The sequence below is a fragment of the Triticum aestivum genome, chromosome 2A (assembly GCF_018294505.1).
Source record: "Triticum aestivum cultivar Chinese Spring chromosome 2A, IWGSC CS RefSeq v2.1, whole genome shotgun sequence".
NCBI classification, from domain to species: Eukaryota; Viridiplantae; Streptophyta; class Magnoliopsida; order Poales; family Poaceae; genus Triticum; species Triticum aestivum.
Genome location: NC_057797.1, coordinates 587350648 through 587375004, shown reverse-complemented (window position 1 = coordinate 587375004; position 24357 = coordinate 587350648). Strand labels below are relative to the sequence as shown.

Genomic DNA, 24357 nt, shown 5'->3' with positions numbered 1-24357 from the left:
ACCAGACGGTGGCCAACAACAAAGGGAGCACCAGATCCGCCGCAAACGCCTCCGCCTCTTCCGCCGTCGCCGCCTCTAGCGCAGATCTGAAATCGCAGCCGCAGCCAGTGGTGAGGCAGTAGGGAAGAAAGTGGCTATGGGTGAGCGAGTGGAAATGGGGGCAAGGCTAGATTTGGCGCCGGGACGGCGCATCAGATTTCCCATCTCCCGCCATCCCCCCTCGCTCCAGAAACTGCCGATCCGAACGTTTCCAGCGAGGCAGGCTCTAGGCTATTCGATGCAGGCCCAACAATGAAACCAGACAACCAAACATGCCTCTTCCTTCCCGCACGGGTCTGATTGGGTTGTATGCGGACACACAGGGGCTGTTTGGTTGCAGACTAGTGGCGCCACATTTGTTTAGCCGCACTTGCGACGCGCCACAAAGTTTGGTGTTGAAAACGAACGCCGCAGAGTGTGGCGAGAAATCAACTCCAAAAAACACTACATGTCTGTGGCGAACCTAACTTTAGGAGGCAACCAAACAGCAGCCTAGGGAGCTGTGGCGTGTACTGTACTCCGTCCTACGTGGCCGTGTACTGTACTCGCCATGCCTGCCGCATGTGTCCCTTTAAATGCATGCAGGAGCAGGCGCAGAAGCAGGGGCAGGAGCTGCTGGAAAAGCGTAGCGAGGCGTCCGTTTGTTCGTTTGTGCGTGCTGGTCAAAGAATGGCACGACTCTCCGTGCGCGACGGCCTTCTCGTCGACAGCGCGTGTCCCCTTCACCCTTGGTTAGCGGTAATGAAAATGCACTCAGACAGACAAGCACGCCAAACGACGTGCTCACAAATGAGTACTTGGTCGTCCAACCAAAGCAGAGCTTCTGTGCTTGAGGTTGTCTGCGATTCCATGCAATCTTCAGGAGGCACGTTAGACTATCCAAGTCCAACCATGAGTGCATGACTGTCTACCGCTGGTTTGGCCAGAGAAAACAAGGTTATCTCGAACGTTAATCGGAGAGCTGTGATAACTTGATCGTGAGAAAGAAGAACGTTAATCGGAGAGGTGGAACATGGTGATGTCAAACTAGGCAGCACTCCAGTAATTAACCTACAGTAACTAATAGTTGAGGAGGTTGCCGCTGATGATGTTGTCACTGTTGCAGGGGAAGCAGCCGCAGGACGCATTGCTCCCGGTCCCGGAGAGGTGGTGGCTGATCGTCTTCACCCGCCGGGCCTGGTGCTCCGTGGTGGCGCGCCGGAGCTGCTGCAGGTGCTGCGCCTGCGCCGCCGCGCGCCACTCCTCGCCGCGCCTGTGCACGCTCGTCATCCTCTTCATCAGCTTCTCCTCCAGGTTCGATCGCATCTTCTGAATCTTCACCTGACCAACACACATCGTCAAAAAAACGTGAGGGGTTCTGATCTGACACGGAGAAGAACATGTTCGCATTAAGTATCATTATCAATGCATCAGGGGGAAATGTTTGAAAATTCCTTTTGAATTCTATGTCTGCGATAATGATATGTTACTGACAGCACGGAGTACAGTACACCGTGCATTTGCATCGGTTGTAGTAATGTAGTACTACCACAACATCATTAGGATACAGGTCCTCATCTTAGATTAGGGTTAAACGACATTGTTTGGCTCTCCGACCGAAGATATTCACATGGCTACCATGACTGAGAATGGTAGCCCAGCTCAGCAGCAAAACCGGTTAAAGAATTGCAGTGAGCTGGAATGGTTAACAAGGATTGAGGGGATAACATCGAACAATGAATACATCAATGCTTCCACCCTTCTAATTTCATGCTGTTAAATTTGTCGTCTGAACTTCTGAATGCAGTTTATGATGGTGCCTAAAAGAGTTGCAATATGCATTATGCACAAGATGAGATTTCATTCTCACCTCTAGCTTTCTGGATTGTGCTTCAGCTTTGGCACTCTCCAGGTTAATCCAGGCCTGAATCTTTGCCTCTTCCCTCTGATACCTAATAACCAAATAAAGCACAACCAAATTACTACAAATCCTCACAAGCTACAAGATGCAAAATGCACACACCTTATGCAACTCTTGGCTCTCTCATCGTCTTCCCACCGGCACTCGGTGACGGCGGCAACCCGCTTATCGCAGGCTCTGCCGCCGTCGCCGGCGCTGGCCTCGAAGTGCCTGAGGCTCTTGGACACCTCCTCTTCCTCCTCCTCCTTGGAGCTCCAGTTGACGAGCATGGAATCGAACTGCGCGCCCAGGTCCAGCTTGGCGAAATGGCAGTCCGTCAGCTCCGAGATGTCCATGCCACTGCCGCTGTTGTACGGCACAAGGGGCCCCGACCGGCCCGTCGGCGTGTTGTGCCTTGCCGGGGAGGTGCTTTTGACCGGCGTGTGGCACCGTGAGGTCGGGGAGCTCCCCAGGGGCGTCATCTCCGTGCCGACGTCCCTCCGGTGGAAGTCATCATCTCCGCAGGTCACCGCCGCAGCGCCATTCTTGGCCGGCTCGCAGTAGGAGCTCCGGAACACGAAGCTCTCTTTGGACGGCTCCACGTTGTCGGTGTACTTGTCTGTAAAGCAGAGCATTTCTTGACGAAGAATAAACACTGAAATTTCTGGTTAAATCCAAAACAAGAGTTGGTGCTCACCTTTGAGGAGCACCTCTGCAGGTAGTGTGTACAAAGCAAGCGCATTGGCGTCTAGTGAGGTCCTCCTCGCCGTTGCCGGCGCCGGTCCTCCAATGTGGTGCTGCTTGGAGGCCGCCTTGCCATGGTGATGGCCGCGGTGGTCGGACGACTGCGTCAGCCACTTCTCCGCGTCCTCCCACTTGGAAGGTACCGACCTCCTCGAGGAGACGAGCTGGGGGTGGGCCGGGCTCGAGGAGGATGAGGTGAGGAACAGCAACGGCCGCCCCGGTGTCCCGGGGACCTGCTGCTCCAGTGATCTCCGCCCCCGAGCCAACGACGTGGAGGAAGAGGAGGAGGAAGTGGTGGACGCCTCGTGGTGGTAGCCGTGGCCATTGCTGCTGTTGCTCCTGGCCATGGCCGCCATGGGGAAGGAGGACCTCACAAACTCTGAGGTCTCCTCTAGGTGGAGGCGCGGAGTGGGTCACTGGATGTGGGCTCAAATGGGTCGCTGCTTCCTCTTCCTCCAGCCGCTGTTTGTTTGGTGACTTGGTGTGCTTCTGTTCTGTGAGCCGAGCTCCGCACGGAGCTTCAACTGCTTCAGACGAGTAGCGTCTGTGAGCCTGAGGTAGTACAGCGTCTACCCCTAGCGGAGCTTTTTAATACGTCTGGGCCTTTTTTTTTCTAATCTTACTGATGATCATTATTATAGTAATACTAGACCATTCATTTACTACAAACAGGAGGTCCGTGATCTGATTCAATTTAAAAATCCCTTTACTTGTATTTCAAGTGTTGAAGACAATTCATTTGCAAGTCTGAATGTTCAGTGTAAGTCGGATATACTCTTGATCCTTCATTACTCTTGCACTCTTGCTGCTGCTTCACGCATGCCTACCGGGGTTCTGGCAGGCTGCTTGCATTATTACCAGCCCGCTGCCTACTTTTACTGTACTCCTATTTGTTGGGTAGTGCAAGGCCAACGCCAACCATAGACCTCGGTTTTGTTCGGATTTTGTTATTTAGGTCAGTATAACAGATATGCGCATCCGCAAGCGGTCATCTCGCCGTCGGTGTGCCCAACAGGCCGTCGTATCTCAAATTTTGTCCCTTTTTGGACTTTCAAATTTAGACCCGAATTTTGAGTAAATAGAAATTACAAATAATTTAAAATGATATATATATATATATATATATATATATATATATGTTACAATAACGTCCACAAAAGTCTCAAGGCCGCATATTCAAACTAAACTTAAAATTCAAATGACATAAAAAACACTAGATAAACGGTCGACGCCGCCATCGTCGTCGCCGTCTTCAGTAGCCGCCGTCGGCCTCCTTGTCTTCCTTGGTGAGGTCGATGTAGGGTAGCAACTGCCACACGTGGGCACACGGCACCTGCGACTGCTGCCAGGCGGGAGGCGTCTGCACCACCTTCGGCCATTGTGGTGACCATGCCTCGGCGCCCACCCACGAGGGCGGCACGAAGACATACTCTGGCATGCACGGTATAGTCTACGTCCACGACCACGACTAATGCATCATTGCCGGGTTGGAGGCCGCGTCATTGGGCTCCTATGGCACCTCCTCCTACACGTCTTCCATGGCCTCCTCCTTGACCACGACGTCCAGCACCGGGATGGCGACGTCGCCAGCCGCGGAGAGGGCCATCATCTCTTCGAGGCCCTCCCATTGGGCCTCGTCGTGGGTACAGATGGAATCATCCATCACCCGCCTCATGAGCTCTGTCTCCTCCTCGGCGATCATCGGCGGGGTTGGTGGCGGGGATGGCGAGGGGAGGGTGTGGGCGTAAGGCCACGTGGCAGGCGCGGGCTAAGAGAGCGCGCCCGTGGTGGGCTCTGAGAATGACCGGCAAAGTACAACTGCCGATGCAGGTCGTGCTCATCCCAGAACCACCTGTCTCAGAGAGACGAGTCTACGGCGTACCTAACGTCATTGCCGAGGTGGGCCGGCAAGCGGCCCCAACGGCGGTAGATATCCACGTGGCGAGCGCGACCACTCAACAGGATCGGAGGAACATGCATGCGATTAACGCTCCACACGTCTCGGTCGCATTTTCTATCATTCACTTATGGTACACAACCTCCATCAAGTGAACAACCACACTGGGTCATATTATCGGGAAGGTAGGCCGCACCAACCTTCAATTTTAATATATATTTTGAGAAATTCATATTTAATTATTTTGTATGTACAGTTTGCCCTTTCCCAAGAATCATGGGCTCTTGTATTCGGCCTAAATCACTGTGCCACTGTATCACGTACTACCTCCGTCCGGGTTTTTACTCCACATTGTATTTTTTTATCAAAGCTTGACCACATATTTAACTAGCAAACTGCTAATACATGCCAACAAAAAATAAATATTATTGGATTCATATTTTTATGTAGTTATATAATAGTTTTTATCAAAGTTTGGCAACATAATTAACTAGTGGCAAAAATTCAGAACGAACTCATAAATAATATGTTTATACAACTCAATGATTGAAAGATCCTAACCAACATTTAGTTCATAGCTTGACAAATAAACTTTATAGGGGTGCTCAAGACAAAGTTGTGAGAAGGCTTAGAAATTAATACAAAACTTTTGCCCTTGGTACTAACATCGATGCTTCTCCGAGGAAACATTTGGTTCATAGCGAAAGAAAATTTTGCACCAAGGTGAAAGCCGGCTGCATCTCCAACGCAACCAGGGTGCACTGATGAATGATATCGGCGTCTTCGTGGCTACCAGCAAAGAGCACTGATGGAAGACGGCACCATTTTCATCCAACATCGACCAGCTTCACCGGCCGATGCAACCATGAGCATCGATAGGTCATCATGGTGATGCATCATCGATTTGGCATCAAGTTTGGGTGAGGTTCCACTGAAGTAAGATAAATCCTCGTTGTTGTCTGTTTCTTCCTGGTCATCAAGCTCGAGAAAGGTAAACCACGTGGCAGAGGACAATGAGGAAGAGCAACACTGGCCATCCAATTGTGTGCAATTCCACTAAAATTGAGGAAGACATGACCTGGTATGGAGATATGCATTCCTGTTTGCAAAAAAAATATAAAAGGGATATTTAAGTAGCGTCATTACTTTGTTTTGGCAGTGGTACAAGATTAACAGCGGCATCTCACATCAATAAGAATTAATGAAATGTACAACCACAATTAGAAGCATCGTGATTATCTTCATGGGGACTAAAGCAGGACAAAAGCATTTCTTAAAACAGTGTCATTGGCTCAATTTATCAACAACACTAGATTAACAGCAGGATTACTTAAAAGGGACATTACTTTAACATGGGCATTGCTTCATTTTACTATTTATCTATTGTCATGAGAAAGCGCTATTGTTTCATATGTTAATCTAAGGTCACTAATAAATTGAGGCACCGTTTCGCCATCGTTAGAACCAGTGACAAAATGAAGTAATAAACAGTTCAAGTAGAGTTGTTGTCTTTGCTATCATATCATTTCCCATGAGGATAATGAAAATGCATCTCTTTATGAGTATACATTTGATCAATTAGTCCCATTGTTAATGTACTGGCATGTTTTAAATATTTCGACAAATAGGGATGCTTATTTTTAGTTGAACTGCCGCCTCTCTCAAGGACTTCAAAAGGTTTCAATGAATTTCCTTCATGGCAAGATACCGGGGCCTGAAAATGAACTTGGTCTCACATAATCTTGCTGACAAAGGTCAGTACCGGCCTTCATCCACATGATCGTGATTTGTCATGTTGTGTTACTTATATTGTGGTATTGTTTTGAATAAATATTCAATTTAAGCTACTTTATTGCTATCTGTCCCGTTAAGACAATGAAGATGCTTCTATTTGTGAGCGTATGTTTCATCAACTAGTACCACTATTTTTCTAATCACTTTTTCTGTATTTATGCAAACAAGGATGCTCAGCTTGATTTCAGTGGAACTGCACAAAATGTTAAGATGGTTCGTGTCCTCCATAATACTTCATCATGCATAATACATCGAATGATTCTCAAATCATTCATTGCCACCTTGAGCCACCAAACTAGCTACATCACTACTAAAGGATGCTGCTAACGCGACACTACGATCAGAGGCCCTTTGACGAAAGTGTGTGTGATGCATTAATCACAAACGTGATGTAAAAAACCCATCAAAAAGATGCAAAATATTTGCGATGGCGGAGACATCGAACATGGTTGAGATTTTAGTTGTGTGTGCGATGCGGGGCATACGGTTGATCCATACGAACTGTTTGCAATGAGACAGAACAATAGAAACGGGCAGCCATATCAAGGTGTGTGAGATATACGGCATATAGTTCACTTGGATCGACTGTTTGTGATTAGCAAACACAATAGAAACCGTCAGCCAGATCAAAGTGTGTGTGATATACGGCATATGGTTCACTCGGATGAACTATTTTTGATTAGGGAACATAACAGAAATGGTTCAACTTAATAAGATGTGTGTGATATGCGGCATACAGTTCACATAGATGAACTATTTGCGATGAGCCAAAAGAACACAAACGATCCATGTAAACAAGATGTGTGTGATATGCGATAAACAACCCAATATGTGTTCACACCTAGCACCGAGCTATAAAAACTACCCACTCGAAAATTACTTCACAGTTCCTCTCCTCACCACCCACATAACTGGTCTTTCCTATCAAGTCGTTCCACCATGACCGATAGGAGGAGTTTCGGGTGGACATATAACCAGGGAGCAAAGACCAAGGCCGCGGAAGCACTAGAGATGTCCCGCCGCTACGCGGCAACCGAGAAGAGATGTCCCAGCGTGTCGTGGAACCCTCGAACGAGCTCTCACCAGCACACGAGCTAGCATTGCTGAAGTCATTGGCCAACGACGACGACATTCTCGCTGGCCTCATAAGCAGCAGGAGTTGTTTAATGGCTTGATGAAGCTGCTCGAGATCAGCGATGCCTCGGTTGAGAAGGCGACCGGCCTCGTCGAGCAACTCATGGGTGAGAATGCGAAGCTCCTCAAGGCGCTCGCCGAGAAGGAGGAGGAGCGCCGGCTGGAAGATGTTGCATGAGCAGAGGAGTGCCTCGGGGATGATCCTGAAAGCGGTTGTCGAGGAACTAATGGGTGACTTGAGGAAGCTCCGGATCAAGCGCGAGCAGGAGGTGGAGGAATCTGTGGATGCTGTCAAGCAAAGTCGTGAGGAACTGAAGGAGCTGGAGGATGTCGCCGGCCGGCGATCCATCGATACAGTAGCGACCCAGATCGTTGTCTGCAATTTCCTTCTTCTCTTGCCCCCCGTGTCTTCCGGCTTTGCTGCATGTGGCATTTTAAATTATTCGGAATATGTAAGACAATTATTATCTGTGCCATTGTAAATTTGTCGGTGTATTATCCTTTGCCATTTTATTTGTCGTCGTATTATCCGTTGCCATTTTATTTGTCGCCGTATTATCTATTGCCCTATGTGGCATTTTAGATTATCCAGAATACAAGTTGAAAACACAAACAAAGCAAATGCTAACGTTGAGAGGGGCCATGGGATCACAAGCATTCACCCTCCGTCCAGGTGCTTTAATTAATCGTGTGTTAAACATTGGCTCGGCCGCCATTAATGGAGAAGTTGTGAGCAAGGCAGGCGGCTGATGGACGAAGGTCAAAGAGCTCGCTTCCCGGTGAGTATGGGCGGCCTTGCTGCTCGCACGTGTCCCGTCGAGCTTGCGAGGTGGACAGGATGCACGCGTCCTGTCGAGCCTACACGACGGACTGCTCGAACGCGTCCCGTCGAGCCTGCGCGGTGGACTTCTCACACTCGTCTTGTCTAATCAAACAGCTGCACGCATGCCACTGAGTATGGCTAAATTTTGGCACAAAATACAAAGATGACCAATGAACGAGGAGGGAGGTAGTACTATCCCATAAGAAAAGAGGGATGCGTGGCTGCACTTAAATAGTTACAAGAACACGCGGTTCATATAATACAACCGTTTGCGATATTAATGTGTCAGCTATTTGTTTCAGAAGGACTTCGTTGGCTATTAATGTGTGCGCCTTGTCTCAAACTGGATGATTTTTTTACCTGACATATATGTGCCATGTCATGAAACCATGCCAAGTTTGATGTTTTTTGGGCGAGTTTTCGATTTACTGGGATTTAAAAACTGAGATTCTCAATGTTTCAGGACGACAAGACGTTTGTAATTCATTCCCATTCCTTCAATGAGACCTAAACAAGCACCCAATGACACATGTACGATTTTCACCCATTTTGCTTCACTGGAGCATGTGCTTGTAGTTAAAATTTGAATTATGGACTACATTAAATGTCTAGAAAACTCAATTAATACATAAAATGGCCAAACGAACCATAAACCGTTTCAAATTTCAGCACGACACTCCTTTTATTCTATGTTGCCTGCAGAAAACAAAATTCAAGGCGAGAAGAGGCAGCGATTATCGTTTCGCCCACAAGAGGGGCATGTTTCCCTACCGGAACCACGAGGGTTACGAGAAGCTTTGGTTTGTAAGAGGCTTGTAGTATAGCTTGGCCCAAATTGGACTTTTTTTTACCACGACATATATGTGCCATGTAGTGACACCATGCTAAGTTTCATGATTTTCTGCTGAGTTTTGGATTTACGGAGATTTAAAAACCGAGATTCAGAATGTCTGAGGCCAAGCTAGGATGCTGAGACGGTCGAATTCATTGACATTCCTTCCATGGGACCTAAACATGCACCCCAAGGACACATGTACAATTTTTCTAGCAATTTTGGTGCACTAAAGCATGTATTTGTAGTTCAGATTTGAATTGTGGACATTAAATGCCTAGAAAAATCTACTAATGAATAAAAAAGGTCAAACGAACCTTGAATAATTTCAAAGTTCAGCGCAAATGTCCCATTGTTCCATGTTGCATGTAGAAGAAAATACAAGGCTAGAAGAGGGAGCAATTATCATTTCGCCCACAAGGGGACACATTTCCCTTTCGAAACCACGAGGGTTCTTGCGAAAGGCTCCTATTTGTAAGAGGTTTGTAATAAAGCTTGGCCCAAATTGGACTATGTTTTTACCACGACATATATGTGCCATGACGTGACACAACGCCAACTTTCATGTCTTTCTGGTGAGTTTTGGATTTACGGGGATTTAAAAACCGAGATTCCAAATGCTTGAGGACGAGCCAGAACGTTGGTATGGTTGTAATTCATTCCCATTCCTTGCATGGGACCTAAACATGCACCCAAGGACACATGCATGATTTTTCTAGCCATTTTGGTGAACTGGAGCATGTATTTGTAGTTCAGATTTGAATTATGGACATGAAATGCCTAGGAAACTCAATTAATGTATAAAAGGCCAAACAAATCCGAATAATTTTAAATTTCAGCACGGATATCCTGTCGTTCCATGTTGCATGCAGAATAAAATACAAGGCGAAAAGAGGCAGTGATTATCGTTTCGCCCACAAGGGGGACATGTTTCCCTATCGGAACCACGAGGCTTCTTGAGAGAAGCTCCGGTTTGTAAGAGGCTTGTAATAAAACTTGCCCCAAAATGGACAAAAAAATTCCTCGACATATATGACACCATGCCTAGTTTCATGATTTTCGGGTGAGTTTTGGATTTACGGGGATTTAAAAACCGAGATTATCATGAAATGTTTTCAAATAGCACACGGTTCACTCACGAAAGTCGTGTGCCTACCAAAGCGTGGCCGATGCCTCCCCTGCTGCGCGCGTGATCTGAGTCGTGTGTTCTGATTGGCCAGAACCCAAACCCCACGGATCATATGCCTGCACCGTTGGATGCTCCCATATCGAACGACAATCCTCATTCCTTTCGAAAGCACATGCAGTTCCGGTTGTGATTTTATTTATATGGGTAAGCACTGTGTGCATGCATCGTGCTATCTCACGCTTCCTTCTCTACTAAGTTTCCCGCCACTCTTCCCATCGGTTTCCCGCCTCTTCTCCCATCGTTTTCCCGCTGCTAGTGTCAGTGCTCATAGAAGGCTAGGCGGCGGCACATTGGCCATGTAATTATTGCACACAGTTTCTTAAAGCACAAACATGTGTGATAGTAGGGAGTAGGTCCCATAGGGTGACCAGCGTGAAACACCTTAAAGGCAAGGAGGAAATTCCTAGCAGCAAGGGGCAGCTTCTCATCCGCTAGCCTAGTCGAATAGAACGCAGAAGTTAAGCGTGCTCGGGCTAGAGTAGTCTTAAGGATGGGTGACCCGGTGGGAAGTTTCATATCTCAAGCTTCATTTAAATGATATGATACAGTCATTATAGAGATAAATGTCTCTATAGTGACCTGTCATGACGATTATATAAACCTTGGGATCCTTGTTTTGCTAATTTGTAGACTTTGTTTTTATTGGTTATTTTTTCTCAAAAATCAACGAATGATTGACCTTTGTAGGCCCGCACAAATTATCCCTTTGACCCAACGAACGGGAAGGGTTTACTCTTTGCTTCGTGTGATATGTTAGAGCAAATCAAGTTTCAACCCATGTGTTGGACGGCAACCAACCCCTACCCCCCACCCGCCTTGAAGCTGCGTTCCCGACTTCGTACGTCTTTAACCTATCCGCTGGGGTACAATGTTCAATTTGTAATGTTACCGATGTAGTTGGTGCCCCATCGAACTTTTGCTTTCAGGATTTGAACAAATCACACACCAGAGCCATACATTTTTCAGGCCGCATGCAGGGGATAGGGGGGCGGGTGTTCTGATCGAGCATGCATCACTACTGCAGGATGCTGCTAACACGACACTACGATCATAGACCCTTTGACGAAACTATGTGCGATGCATTAATCGCAAACGGGGATGTAAAAAACGTTCAAAAAGGGTACAAAACATTTGCAATGGCGAAGCCATCAAACACGGTTCAGATTTTAGTTGCGTGTGTGATGCAGGGCACACGGTTAACCCATTTGAACTGTTTGCGATGAGGCAGAACAACAGAAACGGGCAGCCATATCAATATGTGTGCAACATATGACATACGGTTCGCTCCGATGAACTATTTGCTATTAGGGAGTGCAATATAAATGGTTAGCTAGATCAAGGTGTGTGTGATATATGGCATACGGTTCACTCGGATGAACTGTTTTCGATTAGGGAACACAACAGACACGGTTCAACTTAACAAGATGTGTGTGATACGTGGCAAACAGTCGACTCAGATGAACTATTTGCGATGAGAAATTACAACACAGACGGTTAATACAGTTAGTTTGTGTGCAATTCTGTGTGTACAAAAAACTTTAAAAAATGCAAACGAGTTGCTTGCAGTGGCTAGGAGTATCGCACACGATGCGTCTGCGAGTACTCGTGTGCGATGATTAGTAAGTTACACATACATTTCCTTATGTTAACACTTGTGTGATAAATAACATGTGGCACCGGATACGGTATTCGGGTTTTGTGTGTGCTCCACTTAGTCTTCCCGCCAGGCTCCCCCCACATGGGTGAATTGTAAAATCCACGTCTCTTCCCTCATCGGTTTCCCACCACCAGCTAATGGCTTGCTGCATATAACCCAGACGGCAATGCACCGTCGCAACACTCTGCGCATATCTAGTCCTCGCCCATCTACCATTAGTTATTCCAAGCATGCCAGGCAACGACCAAAGCTTCGATGTTGATGCCTACCTGCGTTACATCTTCGGTGAGGAGAACGAGCCGGATCAGGTCGGGGAGCAAGAGCTTCATCGGCCTATGCAGGTAGCATGGCCCATCAGCAGCGATATCGGTGTGACAGTCCTTGGGCGCACAATCGACATATTTCAGAGGACGTGTGATGAGCAGTTTGCCATCCACCGTGCAAAAGATCCAGAGCTGCTCGGCGGCCTGATCGACGACCCACCCGAAGAGCCGCCGTCACCAGTGCTCATCGAGAGCCTGATGCCCCACAAGGAATGGGCAGAGGACCTCTGCGATTCAGTCAAGACACAGGCAGCCTGTGGCTTCATCATTGCCAATGGTGGCCGTGTTAACCTCGATACCGATGATGTGGCGGAGTTGACGTCCCCGACGAAGTAGAACATCGCCAACGTGATATCTTGAGGATGCAGGTGATGGCCAGAATTTGCTACCAGGCCAGAGACATGGAAATGGAGCGGTTCCGCGGAGATGTCATGCGTGCGATTGCACGCTGTCAAGCTCTTGTGGAAGAGGCCGAGCAGCCCCAAGAGCCTCCCAGAGCCAGCAGCTCCGTAGGCGAAGGCAGGTCGGGACACTTGGAGTGAACAGCCGCAAGGGTGCTATGCTGATCATGGAGTCAGAGAAGACCGTCGTCGGAAGGCCGCCAGCTCAGCCTCTTAGCCTATATTTTATTATAATTGTATGCATATGTAGGTCGTGAGTGTTCTGGGCCTTGCCGCATGTGGCATTTTAAATTATCCTGAATATGTAAGACAATTATTAAGAATTATTAACCGTTGCCGTTGTAAATTTGCCTCAACAACGAGTAGAGTGCGCGCAGGGACGCCAGAGCGGAGCGCGCTGCGGCCGCCTCAATAGCGAGCAAAACACGTGGACATACGTGAGCAGAGCACACCGCGGTCGGCTCAACGGTGAGCAACCACATGGTCAACCTTCTGCCATCAATAAATTTTGACCTTGTTTCTCATCACATTGCAGATTACAACGCAATAAGTAATTGCAAATCTGTTCACACCTATCAAACTAATATGTGTTCACACTTAGCACTGGGCTATATAAACTACCCACTCGAAAATTACTTCATAGTTCCTCTCCTCATCACCCACAAAACTGGTCTTTCCCGTCAACTCGTTCCGCCATGACCAGTAGGAGGAGTTTCGGGTGGACATATAACCAGGCAGCAAAGACCAAGGCCGTGGAAGCACTAGAGAGGTCCCGCCGCAAAGCCGCAGCCGAAGCAGAGATGTCCCGGCGCGCCGCGGAGCCCTTAAACGAGTTCTCACAGACACATGAGGGCTCTCACAAGTGCACTCGCTGCATCGGTGACCGCGACGAGCTGGCGTTGCTGAAGTCCTTGCCCGGCGATGATGACATTCTCGCTGGCCTCATTAAGCAGTAGGAGCTGGTCGATGGCTTGATGAAGCTGCTCGAGATCAGCAATGCCTCGGTTGACAAGGCGATTGGCCTCGTCGAGCAACTCATGGGTGACAATGCGAAGCTCCTCAAGGCGCTCGCCGAGAAGGAGGAGGAGTGTCGGCTGGAAGATGCTGCATGAGCAGAGGAGTGCCTCGGGGATGACGCTGACAGCGGTCATCGAGGAACTGATGGGTGACTTGAGAAAGCTCCGGATCGAGCGTGTGCAGGAGGTGGAGGAATCCGTGGCTGCTTTCAAGCAAAGTTGTGAGGAATTGAAGAAGGAGCTGGAGGATGTCATCACCCGGCGATCCATCGACGAGTAGAGACAGTAGTGATCCAGATCGTTGTCTGCGATTTCCTTCTTCTCTTGCCCTGTGTCTTCCGAGCTTTTCCGCATGTGGCATTTTAAATTATCTGGAATATGTAAGACAATTATTATCTGCGCCATTGTAAATTTGTCATCATACTATCCATTGCCATTTTATTTGTGGTCGTATTATCCGTTGCCCTATGTGGCAATTTAAATTAGGCCAGAATACGAGTTGAAAAAATGAAGAAAGAAAATGCTGCCATGGGATCAAAAGCAAACACCCTTCGTCCAGGTGCTTTAATTAACCCATTAACTGAGAAGTTGTGAGCGAGGCGGGCAGTGGCTGGTGCATGGACATCAAAGAGCTTGCTTCCCGATGAGCATGGGCGGCCTTGCTGCTCGCACGTGTCCCATCGAGCCTACGAGGTGGACAGGATGCACGGTCCCGTCGAGCCTGCGCGGCGGACTGCTCGCACGCGTCCCGTAGAGCCTGCACGGCGGACTTGTCGCGCTCGTCCTGTCTAATCAAACAGCTGCACGCACGCCACCGAGTATGGTTGAATTTCGACACATTTAATATAATACAACTGTTTGCGATATTAACGTGTCAGCTTTTGTTTCAAAAAGGATTTCATTGGCTACTAATGTGTGCGCCTCTTCTCAAACTGGACAATTTTTTTACCACGGCATATATGTGCCATGTCATGAAACCATGCCAAGTTTCATGTTTTTTGGGTGAGTTTTTGATTTACTAGGATTTAAAAACTGAGATTCTCAATGTTTTAGGACGACGACAAGTTTGTAATTCATTCCCATTCCTTAAATGAGATCTAAACATGCACCCAATGACACATGTACGATTTCCCACCCATTTTGCTTCACTGGAGCATGTGCTTGTATTTCAAATTTGAATTATGGACTACATTAAATGGGTAGAAAACTTAATTAGTAATATATATAATGGCCAAAGGAACCCTGACCAGTTTCAAATTTCAGCACGACACTCGTGGTATTCCATGTTGCCTGTAGAAAACAAAGTTCAAGGCGGGAAGAGGCAGCGATTATCGTTTCGCCCACAAGAGGGGCATGTTTCCCTACCGGAACAACGAGGGTTGCGACAAGCTCCAGTTTGTAAGAGGCTTGTAATAAAGCTTCGCCCAAATCGGACAATTATATGTACCATGTAGTGACACCATGCCAAGTTTCATGATTTCCTAGTGAGTTTTGGATTTACAGAGATTTAAAAACCGAGATTCGCAATGTTTTTGGCCAAGCCAGGACGGCGAGACGGTTGAATTCATTCCCATTCGTTCCATGGGACCTAAACATGCACCCCAAGGAAACATGTACGTTTTTTCTAGCCATTTTGGTGCATTGGAGCATGTATTTGTAGTTCGGATTTGAATTATGGACATTAAATGCCTAGAATACTCAATGAATGAATAAAAAAGGTCAAACGGACCCTGAATAATTTAAAAGTTCAGCTCGAATCTCCCATTGTTCCGTGTTGCGTGTAGAAGAAAATACGAGGCTAGAAGAGGGAGCGATTATTGTTTGGCCCACAAGGGGACACATTTCCTTATCGAAACCACGAGGGTTCTTGCGACAGGCTCCGGTTTGTAAGTGGTTTGTAATAAAGCTTGGCCCAAATTGGCAATGTTTTTACCATGACATATATGTGCCATGATGTGACACCATGCCACCTTTGATGACTTTCTGGTGAGTTTTGGATTTATGGGGATTTAAACCGAGATTCGAAATGTTTGAGGACGAGCCAGGACACCGGTACGGTTGTAATTCGTTCTCATTCCAGGCATGGGACCTAAACATGCACCCAAGGACACATGTATAATTTTTCTAGCCATTTTGGTGAACTGGAGCATGTATTTGTAGTTCATATTTGAATTATGGACATTAAATGCCTAGGATATTCAATTAGTGTATAAAAAGGCCAAACGAACCCTGAATAAGTTTAATTTTCAGCACAGATATCCTGTCGTTCCATGTTGCCCATAGAAGAAAATACAAGGCGAAAAGAGGCAGTGATTATGTTTCGCTCACAAGGGGAACACGTTTGCCTATCGGAACCACGAGGCTTCTTTGAGAGAAGCTCTGGTTTGTAAGAGGTTTGTAATAAAGCTTGGCCCAAATTGGACAATGTTTTTACGACGACATATGTGTGCCATGACGTGACACCATGCCACCTTTGATGACTTTGTGGTGAGTTTAGGATTTACAGGGATTTAAAACTGAGATTCCAAATGTTTGAGGATGAGCCAGGACGCGGGTACGGTTGTAATTCGTTCCCATTCCTGGCACGGGACCTAAACATGCACCCAAGTACACATGTATAAATTTTCTAGCCATTTGGTGAACTGGAGCATGTATTTGAAGTTCAGATTTGAATTATGGACATTAAATGCCTAGGAAACTCAATTAGTGTATAAAAAGGCCAAACGAACCCTGAATAAGTTTAAATTTCAGCACGGATATCCTGTCGTTCCATGTTGCCCGTAGAAGAAAATACAAGGCGAAAAGAGGCAATGATTACGTTTCGCCCACAAGGGGGACACGTTTCCATATCGGAACCACCAGGCTTCTTTGAGAGAAGCTCCGGTTTGTTAGAGGCTTGTAATAAAACTTGCGCCAAAATGGACGAAAAAAATTCCTCGACATATATGTGCCATGTCGTGAGACCATGCCAGGTTTCACGATTTTCAGGTGAGTTTTGGATTTATGAGGATTTAAAAACAGAGATTCTTCTCACGAAATGTTTTCAGATAGCACATAGTTCACTCACAAAAGCCGTGTGCCTACCAAACCATGGCCGATGCCCCCTTGCTGCGCGCCCGATCTGAGTCATGCGTTCTGATTGGCCAGAACCCAAACCCCACGGATCGTACGTGTGCACCATTGGATGCTCCCAGATCGAACGGCAACCCTGAGCCCTTTCGACGACACATGCAGTACATGGGTAAGCACTGTGCGCATGCGTCGTGTAGCTCACGCTTCCTGGTCTACTAGGTTTTCTAAATAGGCTACCGTTTCTCGCCACTCCTCTCATCGGTTTCCCACCTCTTCTCCCATCGTTTTCCCGCTACCAGTGTAAGTGCTCATTTAAGGCTAGCGGCGACACACCGGCCATGTAAATATCCCACACAGTTTCTAAAAGCACAAATGTGTGCGATAGGAGGGAGTAGGTCCCATAGGGTGACCAGCGTGAAACGCCTTAATGGCAAGGAGGCAGCAAGGGGCGGCTTCCCATCCGCTAGCCTAGTCGAATAGAACGCAGAAGTTTAGCATGCTCGGGTTAGAGTAGTCCAAGGATGGGTGACCCGGTGGGAAGTTGCATATCTCAAGCTTCATTTAAATGCCATGACACGGTCATTATAGAGATATAATATATCTCTATAGTGACCTATCATGGCAATTATATAAACCTTGGGATGCTTGTTTTGCTAATTTGTAGACTATGTTTTTATGGGTTATTTTTTGCTCTAAAAAATTAAAGAATGATTGACTTGACCTGTCATGGCAATTATATAAACCTACTATGTTTTTATGGGTTATTTTTTGCTCTAAAAAAATTAAAGAATGACTGACTTGACCTGTCATGGCGATTATATAAACCTTTTTCAGGTTGCATGTAGGGTATAGGGGGTAGGGTGTTCTTCTCGAGCATGTCTCCCTTGTGCGGCTTATAGACGCGACACATATCTGTGGGCTCCCCGAGGTATATATACTATCCTTTACCGACAATTAGGGGGCCCACACAATCTATTCCTTTGACCCAACAACGAGAAGGGTTTGACCATGATGGTTTCCTATTGATACTAGTAAGGTACATGTGCATTGCACGCATGAGATTTGGTAACCAAATTATGAATAAATACCACACTATAGCATGTAAGCTTTGAGTCATATATGCATGATGTAGATGTTCATTTAATTCTTATAGTTCATCTCATCCAAAATCAATTAGTTTTATAAAAAAGCTATTTTAAGATTCATGGAATTGTGCATTGTAAATCACAAAGTAAAAACAAAAAGTGACAATTCATTTAGAAAAAAAGTTTGGGGAATTACGATATGGATGATTCTAGAACAAAGGAGAAGTGCTTGTGTTTTGAGGTTTGTGCATTATGCTTAAGTTCAACCATGGAGTCTTCTAGATTGTACATGTGGCAGAATCTGGTGGAATGTAGATGATATCCAACGGCCAGTAGTGCTCAGATTTGCCATCTCTGTACTGTCGGATTGGCTTCATCCAACGACCAACTTTCAAAGTTATTCACACACTATATAGGCGTATAGATATAGATGTGTCCCATGCTAGAACAAATAAAGTTTGAGCGCATGCATGCGATGACCCCCCCCCCCCCTCACCTTCGAAGTTGGGAAACCGACATCGTACGTATTGAACCAGGCTTGGAGTCGGGTACAGTGTTCGGTTTGTAATGTAGTTGGTGGCCCATCGAAGTTGTGTATTCGGGATTTAAACACATCACACACCACCGTACCCATACATATTTTCGGGCCACATGCAGTGTATACGGGGTCTTCTAATCGACCACGTCTCCCTTGTGCGGTTTTTTGTGACGACACACATATCTGTGGGCTCCCCGAGTGTATATATATCATCCCTTTGACCGATAATGAGGGGTATGTGTTGGCCATGAATGGATTCCTCCTAGTTCGTGTTAGGGACGATCACCGTCACATGTCGCTCAACCAAAGCTCGAGCTCATGCATTGTCAGGATTCCCTCCCACATGCTCGGATTGCTGGGTTCGACCTACATCATACCCTGCGTATCTCATCCTTAACTACCTTGCCTTAATGGTTGTTGTCTATATCGAGAGGTAGAAACCACATCTAAATTGTACATTATTCTATAATGAAAACACACATCACCCCTTCCCAACGTACATCATTTTGGGCCGCATGCAAGAGGTGCCGGTTTTGTGGTCCCTCTCGTGCGATTTTTATGATGGTTCAATCTATTGGCCCAAGCGGTTTATCGACAACAACAGCTGTTGTTTGACCAAACAATAGATTCATTGGTCCTTCTTATGGTGGATCATGGCGACATGCATGTATGACCAAAGTATTGATCATTATGTGCATCCACCCTGCTGACACGAAGTGGGAGGTGGTGGGCCAAGCATCCTAGCTAGCTACAACATTATGTCATTATAGATATATCCAAGGGTGCTTTCGGGTTTGCGAGGTAGGTGCCACCAAAGTTATGCATTGTGTATTTAAAGTTTTAAACATCCCCAATATTCCTACATATATTTGGCCACTTCTAGGTGGTTCTTGACTTTTGGCCCCTCTTATCGATCTTCAACGACGCGCCCAACTGTGGGCCCGCGGTCAAAGTTGTGCATTGGAATTTTGAACATCACAGAACACCCTTTTCACTCATATATATATTTGGGCCACATGCTGGTGTGGCTGTCTTCTGACCCTCTCTGAAAGGATCGAGAAGAGGTGTCTAGAGGGGGGAGGTGAATAGACTCTTAGCAAAGAAAAGTTACAGTTTTTATTTTCTTCAAGTTGAGGTGGAGTTTTAGCACAAGTTTAAACATTCACAATACATTTCAAGCAAGCATGGAAAGAGTATATGAGCAGCGGAAAGTAAAGCATGCAATTTGCAAGAATGTAAAGGGATGCAATTGGGGTGTGCAAACACAATTGGAGACACGGAGATTTTTGGCGTGGTTTTGATAGGTGGTGCTATCGTACATCCACGTTGATGGAGACTTCAACCCACGAAGGGTAACGGTTGCACGAGTCCATAGAGGGCTCCACCCACGAAGGGTCCACGAAGAAGCAACCTTGTCTATCCCACCATGGCCATCACCCACGAAGGACTTGGCTCACTAGGGTAGATCTTCATGAAGTAGGTGATCTCCTTGCCCGTACTAACTGCTTGGTTCAACTCCACAATCTTGACAGAGGCTCCCAAGTGACACCTAACCAATCTAGGAGACACCACTCTCCAAAAGGTAATAGATGGTATGTTGATGATGAACTCCTTGCTCTTGTACTTCAAATGATAGTCTCCCCAACACTCAACCCTCTCTCATGGATTTGGATTTGGTGTAAAGATGATTTGAGTGGAAAGCAACTTGGACAAGGCTAGAGATCAAGATTTATGTGGTTGGAATGGAATATCTTGGTCTCAACACATGAGTAGGTGGTTCTCTCTTAGAAAAAGTATGCTGGAAGTGTAGGCGCGTTCTGACGGCTCTCTCCATGAATGAAGAGTGGGTGGAGGGGTATATATAGCCTCCACACAAAATCTAACTGTTACACACAATTCACCAAACTCGGTGGGACCGAATCAGAAAACTCGGTTAGACCGACTTAGTTCATAATGTGACTATTAGGCTTTTCGGTGGGACCGATATGATCAACTCGGTGGGACCGGTGTGCTAGGGTTAGGGTAAAACCTCATCTTGGTTTGACCGATTACACAAACTCGGTGGGACCGATTTTGGTAATGAGCTAACCAGAGAGTTGGTCAAGCAAACTCGGTGAGACCGATTACAAATCTTGGTTGGACCAAAATTAATGCAACAGGAACCAGAGATTTGCAAGCCCATCTCGGTGAGACCGGGAACCCATCGGTGAGACTAAATTGATTAGGGTTTCTGGCAATGGCTATGTCAAATGAACTCGGTGGCGCCGAATAGATCAAATCGGTGGGACCGAGTTTGACTTTTGGTTTGGGAGATATGTATGAAAGTGCAACTATCCCTAGGTGGTTTTGGTAATTCATAACAACATATAGCTCATTGAGCTAATGCTATTCCAAGATGACTATTTCAGGAAAGCTCAATGATTGGCATGGCATGGATGTGAAAGTGGAACCCTCAAAATGCTAAGGACAAAGGATTGGCTCAAGCTCAAAAGCTCAAGACTCTTCATTTTATATTTTAGTGATCCAAGATCACATTGAGTCTTTAGGAAAAGCCAATACTATCAAGGAGGGATGAGGTGTTGCTTAATGAGCCTCTTGCTTCATGTGCTTGGTGATATGCTCCAAAACCCTCAACTACTTTCCCATATCCACATATGGCCTAAAACCTAAGCCAAACTCGGTCCTACCGATTCTTTCTATCCGGCGCCACCGAGTTTCACTTGTCATAAGCCACTGCCAAACCCTAGCAATTCGGTTCTACCGATAGGGATCTCGGTCTCACCGAGATGGGATTGCAAACTCTCTGTTTCCCTTTCATAACTTTTCGGTCTCACCGAAAGAGCGAATCGGTCCCACCGAGATTGCAATGTAAACTCTCTATTTCCCTTTTGTAACTTGTCGGTCTCACCGAAAGAGCAAATCGGTCCCACCAAGTTTACCTGACCAACTCTTTGGTTAGCTTATTACCAAACTCGGTCTCACCGAGTTTGTGTAATCGGTCTCACCGAGATTACGTTATGCCCAAACCCTAACCATATCGGTCCTACCGAGTTGCATGTCAGTCCCACCAAAAATCTCTAACGGTCACTAGGTTTACCTTTTCGGTCCGACCGAGTTTGTTGATTCGGTCCCACCGAGATTGGAAAACTGTGTGTAACGGTTGGATTTTGTGTGGAGGCTATATATACCCCTCCACCTCCTCTTCATTCGTAGAGAGAGCCATCAGAACACATACACAACTCCAACTCATATGTTCTGAGAGAGAACCACCTACTCATGTGTTGAGACCAAGATATTCCATTCCTACCATATGAATCTTGATCTCTAGCCTTCCCCAAGTTGCTTTCCACTCAAATCTTCTTTCCACAAAATCCAAATCCTATGAGAGAGAGTTGAGTGTTGGGGAGACTATCATTTGAAGCACAAGAGCAAGGAGTTCATTACCTACACACCATTTGTTACTTCTTGGAGAGTGGTGTCTCCTAGATTGGCTAGGTGTCACTTGGGAGCCTCCGACAAGATTGTGGAGTTGAACCAAGGAGTTTGTAAGGGCAAGGAGATCGCCTACTTCGTGAAGATCTACCGCTAGTGAGGCAAGTCCTTCATGGGCAATGGCCATGGTGGGATAGACAAGGTTGCTTCTTCGTGGACCCTTCGTGGGTGGTTGCTTCTTCATGGACCCTTCGTGGGTGGAGCCCTCTGTGGACTCGCGCAACCATTACCCTTCGTGGGTGGAGCCCTCCGTGGACTCGCGCAACCGTTACCCTTCGTGGGTTGAAGTCTCCATCAACGTGGATGTAGGATAGCACCACCTATCCGAACCACGGGAAAAACCTCCGTGTCTCCAATTGCGTTTGAATTCTCCAAACCCTTCCCTTTACATTCTTGCAAGTTGCATGCTTTACTTTCCACTGCCAATATACTCTTTGCATGCTTGCTTGAATTGTGTGATGATTGCTTGACTTGTCCTACAATAGCTAAAATCTGCCAAGAACTAAAATTGGGAAAAGGTTAAGTTTTTATTTGGTCAAGTAGTCTAATCACCCCCCTCTAGACATACTTTCGATCCTACAAGTGGTATCAGAGCTTTGGTCTCCATTTGCTTTGATCTCCATAGCTTTTGGTGGTCATAGCCTTGGTTTCACAACCTAGGAGAGTATGGCGTCTAGCGAGGGAAATTATCACCGTAGAGGTCCTTACTTTGATGGTACTAATTTTGCTAGTTGGAAGCATAAAATGAAAATGCATATTCTTGGACATAACCCCGCCGTTTGGGATATTGTGTGTGTTGGTTTGCAAGGTGACTTCTTTGATGGGAAAGAACCAAACCGTGAAGCTACCGCGGATGAGTTGAAGATGTTGCAATACAATGCTCAAGCTTGTGATATTCTCTTCAACGGATTGTGCCCCGAAGAATTCAACAAAATCAGCCGTCTTGAGAATGCAAAGGAAATTTGGGACACTTGATTGATATGCACGAAGGTACCGACTCCGTCAAGGAATCCAAGTTGGATGTGCTTCCAAAGTCAACTTGACAAGTTCAAAATGAAGGATGGTGAAGGTGTCGCTGAAATGTACTCTAGGCTTGCTCTCATCACAAATGAGATTGCCGGCTTAGGAAGTGAAGAGATGACCGATAGATTCATCATCAAGAAGATTCTAAGAGCCTTGGATGGAAAATATGATACCGTGTGCACATTGATCCAAATGATGCCCAATTACAAAGATCTCAAGCCAACGGAGGTGATTGGAAGAATTGTTGCTCATGAGATGTCACTTAAGGATAAAGAGGAACTTCACAACAAATCAAGTGGTGCCTACAAAGCCTCATGTGAAGCCCCTACATCATCAAGTGAGAAACAAAACTTCAATGAAGAATTGAGCTTAATGGTGAAGAACTTCAACAAGTTCTACAAGAGTAGAAGCAAAGATAGAAGCTTCAAGTCAAGGTCCTACAATGACAAAAGATCTTCTAGTCGAGAGCGAAACTGCTACAGTTGTGGAAGACCCGGACACTATTCCAATGAGTGTACGGCTCCCTACAAGAGAAGAGAAGATTCTCCAAAAAGAAGAAGCAAAGAATCACCACCAAGAGAGAGAAGGAGTAGAGATGATCGTTATGAACGAAGATACTCATGGAGAAGCAAGGATTCGGAAAGGAAGGAAAAATCATCAAGGAGCTACACAAAACGAAGACATCAAGCTCATGTTGGTGAATGGGTATCCGGCTCCGACTCCGACAGCCACTCCGAGAGAAGTTATCACTCCGACTCCGAAGATACTCAAGATGAAGGTGTTGCCGGTCTAGCACTTGTGTCAACCAACTCCTACGACATATTTGACTCACCAAATGAAGGAATTGGAAGATGCTTCATGGCCAAAGGTCCTAAGGTAACACACCCCGAGTATGTTGATTTCAATAGTGATGAAGATGACTTGTTAGGTGATGATTTGCTTGTTGACAACTCTAGTGATGAATACTATGATGAAACGTCAATTAATCATGCTAATCAAGATAAAACGAATGACAATGATAAGGAGAAGATTGAGGCTCTAACTAAAGAACTAAACACTCTTAAGTTAGCTCATGAAACTATCTTCGAAGATCATCGAGAACTTTTAAGAGCTCATGAGAAATTACGCTTTGAAAAGCTCAATCTTGAGCAAGAGCATGAGTTCTTAAAAGCAATCAATGATGATCTCCGCAAGAAAAGTTCTTCTTACATTGCCAAGCATTTACTCTTATCCACTTACATGCCTCAAGTCAAGTCTAGTAACAAGAACAAGAAAGATTCTTCCTCTAGCAGTAACAATGATCATGCTAAATCCAATATTGTTGCTTCTAGTAGTTCTCTTGATTCCACTAATGATTCTCTTAGCCAAGTTACACTTGAGCAAGAAAATAGCTTATTGAAGGGAATTATAGAGAAAGGA

At 46.1% G+C, this 24357-nt stretch overlaps 1 protein-coding gene across 1 annotated transcript; it reads right to left on the bottom strand.

The window, feature by feature from the left end:
- Positions 1-992: 992 nt before the first annotated feature.
- On the bottom strand, positions 993-3224 carry LOC123185645 (uncharacterized). The gene is made up of 4 exons (XM_044597494.1): positions 2616-3224; positions 2042-2537; positions 1889-1970; positions 993-1359 (listed from the first exon to the last, which is right to left on the bottom strand). Exons 1-4 carry the CDS (start codon positions 3016-3018, stop codon positions 1099-1101), a joined length of 1242 nt encoding a protein of 413 aa, XP_044453429.1. The 5' UTR covers positions 3019-3224; the 3' UTR covers positions 993-1098.
- Between the last annotated feature and the right edge of the window lie 21133 nt (positions 3225-24357).

Bases quoted from the DNA above. Each gene is read 5' to 3' on its own strand.
- LOC123185645 (XM_044597494.1), bottom strand. From the start codon at position 3,018: ATGGCGGCCATGGCCAGGAGCAACAGCAGCAATGGCCACGGCTACCAC. The intron at 2,538-2,615 runs GTGAGCACCAAC...TCTGCTTTACAG, and splicing joins TGCAGAGGTGCTCCTCAAAG to ACAAGTACACCGACAACGTG. The intron at 1,971-2,041 runs GTGTGTGCATTT...TTTGGTTATTAG, and splicing joins AGAGCCAAGAGTTGCATAAG to GTATCAGAGGGAAGAGGCAA.